Here is a 2938-nt window from a genome sequence, read left to right on the forward strand (position 1 = left end):
TTGGGCATAATATAGAATTTTCTACATTTTAACCACACAAAAACGTAGCGACGACTCTAAATCAGTTGAGACAGGTTCACCTCTTTCTAAGTTGTATAACTGATCTTCCAACTAAAAATCAGGTCGTGACAAATATAATTTCAGCATTTTAATATTATCATTGGTTGGCAACGTTTCAGGCAAAGCTAGAACTGCATTAAATAACTCATCATCACCAACTCCCACTCCCAAATTCCTCACCCCCACATTTGATGGTTGAATTTGTTACAACTATTTTTCTTACAAAATTTTTATAATCTCGCAATCAACGTCATCATCAGGAAATAAAAATTTGGTGAACCAACGACTGATACACAAGCAATTTGGGTTCACATGCTTCTCTGCTTATTTTAACATGCCAAAGTGGCAAGTCATTACGTCCAAATTGTTGCCATAAAAATAAAAAGTTACAGAAAACTAGCATCCCAATATTCACTTCATTCTGCACTTTTAGGACGTTATTGTTTCCGAGCTTCTTCTCTCGTAGTTGCTTTGACATATATTTCGTAACAGCATCCTGAAACATCATACAAACATACAAGAACAATGAAAAGATTTAACAGTACGACAAAGATAAATTAAGAATGGCACTGTGAAACATTATCTAGGTGGTGCTCAACCACGCTATAGCGATAACTAGATAATAAGAGGCTTTTCCTCTTCGACAATTGATGCATATATGTGATTTAAGATTGGCAAATCAAACTTAACAAAATTCTAAACATTTCTACTTATATTTATCTAAATAATAAAAATCAGAGGAAAACAAATTTTATATCTGTGGATTGCATGGGTGAAAAATACTAGTGAAGATAATAACTAATATTTACTTGTATCAATGTTTCAAAACAAAAAGAAGTGAGCAATGTACGCTCAGTTAAACATAGATAATGCAGAACATTCAGCACATACAAAACTATCCATTCATGAGTTCTGTTTTGATGTCTGTCACATTTCTTCATGGTTGTATTGTTGCTAAAATTCAAAGACAGGAAACATGATCCATGAATGACAAAAGTGAAGCAACAGAAAATTCAAGATATTAACTACAAGCTAAAAGGTTATAAAACATTTGAAACATTCAACTACCAGCAAATAGGCAAATACGATGTATTTTGTCATTAGTGCTTAAAGGAGAAGACCATCAAAGACAAAGAGTTAACAACGCCAGGATCTTAAACAAACATAGAACAAATCAACACAATAACAGTTGAGTTTAAGCCTTGAGAGATAATAAAGCATCCCTCACGGTTTTATTTGTTCACATCAAAGATATCATAAGAACAATACGTGCATGTTGACAGTAAGAAGTAAACTGCACATCATTCAACTCCTCTCACATATCACAGCAATTCCCAAACCCTCACTCATTTCATCAAAACCAGTCATAAAAGAGTAAAAGACCATGTACCTGCTACGACAACAATTGTTAGAACATCCCCAATTCTTTTGAGTTGTTTCACACTCCTCTTATATGATTTGAATGGCTTCAGAGCTGAATCTTCTGCCAAGAGCTGCAAAAAATTGAAGTAGTACAATTGAATGCACAAACAAACCAAAGAATAAATCACAAAAGTGATGTCTCTTGAGGGATACAAATGTTCTCAGTGAGATTATCTGTCTTTCCTAATGTTCTGCGATAAGTTCATGGAAAGGAAAAGAATTTAGCTTTCACATTATAATGATTTGCAAATTCTCTACCTATTCATTGTAATACCGAAGCCAAACAACAAATTCTTCAAGATAGGATCAGAAACTGATTTCTGAAACTTTTACACTCCAACCAGCTTTCAACCACATCCTAATAACCACTCCAACATTATACCCGAGATACACACTGCCTTTTCTAAGAACTGCTGAGTGGCATAATCTCCAAAGTCCAATCTACAGCAGACACCCAACTCGGATGGGACATTGTGACGGTCACCGGCTATATATACGCTACTCTACAGCCCAGTTAAACCACCTTTCACACACATCACTCATCTCTTGGTACACATAATGACTTAAACGGGTATAATCACCGGGGTACTTATGTAATCGGGGACGGATCCAGGAGACACCTGAGGGAGGGGCCGGATAGGTAGGGAGGGGCATGATATACAAAAATGTATGTATGTCTTACATAAATATTTATAAAAAAAGGTTAATTTTTTATTAAAACAATACTGCATAAGTACATATATATAACTAATCATTTCAATTGATCAAGTTTAAGAAGAAAGCCAAAATAGATCTAATAGTCTTAAAACTAAGAATGAAAAGAAAGATCCACGGATGAACTATTGTCTCTATTTAAAAACCCATTCTTACATTATTATTCTTTGCCGCAATTATAAGTGTAACCAAACTAACTATAACTTGAAATAAGTGATATAGAAGCACCAAATTATTTAAATCATTGAAGAAATTAACAAAAAAATGAAGTTTTAAGCCTTACAGCTTTTTCACGGGTCCCAGGTTCAACGTGGAATCCACGGCGCGAGAGATAAATCGAATCTTCTGTTTTCTGTTTTCTCAAAGAAAAAGAATCAGAGAGAAGGGAAAATCGCTATATGAAATTAACAATGAGTGGAGATTAAAAAAATTAAGAATACCTGGGCGTGAGATCGAAAATGAGAAGCAAGAGTTGTTTTGTTCAACAAAAATGCCATCTTTTGTTATCTTCTTCTGGGTATTGATGTGAATATTATGATGATGATTAAGCTCAGAGCTCTAAGAAAGATGAATTTCTGCTTTAGTAAAAGGGTTTGCTTTGCATAGATTAGAACAACAAACAAGTGGCTATAGATTAGAACTTCTTGACATATACTTTTTGACCCAGAATTTTAAATTTGGACAGCGGAAAATCTCATAATACCCAGGCCCTAATAGGAAATACATCCCAAAAGATAGGGAG

The 2938-nt window shown here is 34.3% G+C and overlaps 1 protein-coding gene across 1 annotated transcript; it reads right to left on the reverse strand.

Annotated features, from left to right (window-relative positions):
* Positions 1–313: 313 nt before the first annotated feature.
* LOC109341671 (succinate dehydrogenase subunit 7B, mitochondrial-like) lies at positions 314–2811 on the reverse strand. The gene is made up of 4 exons (XM_019579615.1): positions 2637–2811; positions 2480–2548; positions 1451–1553; positions 314–556 (listed from the first exon to the last, which is right to left on the reverse strand). The coding sequence occupies exons 1-4, from the start codon at positions 2691–2693 to the stop codon at positions 498–500; spliced, it is 288 nt and encodes a 95-aa protein (XP_019435160.1). The 5' UTR covers positions 2694–2811; the 3' UTR covers positions 314–497.
* Between the last annotated feature and the right edge of the window lie 127 nt (positions 2812–2938).

This window comes from Lupinus angustifolius, unplaced genomic scaffold, assembly GCF_001865875.1.
Source record: "Lupinus angustifolius cultivar Tanjil unplaced genomic scaffold, LupAngTanjil_v1.0 Scaffold_569, whole genome shotgun sequence".
Lineage (NCBI taxonomy): Eukaryota > Viridiplantae > Streptophyta > Magnoliopsida > Fabales > Fabaceae > Lupinus > Lupinus angustifolius.

Bases quoted from the DNA above. Each gene is read 5' to 3' on its own strand.
- LOC109341671 (XM_019579615.1), bottom strand. From the start codon at position 2,693: ATGGCATTTTTGTTGAACAAAACAACTCTTGCTTCTCATTTTCGATCT. The intron at 2,549-2,636 runs GTATTCTTAATT...TTGAGAAAACAG, and splicing joins ATTTTCGATCTCACGCCCAG to AAAACAGAAGATTCGATTTA. The intron at 1,554-2,479 runs GTAAGGCTTAAA...AATTTTTTGCAG, and splicing joins CTGGGACCCGTGAAAAAGCT to CTCTTGGCAGAAGATTCAGC.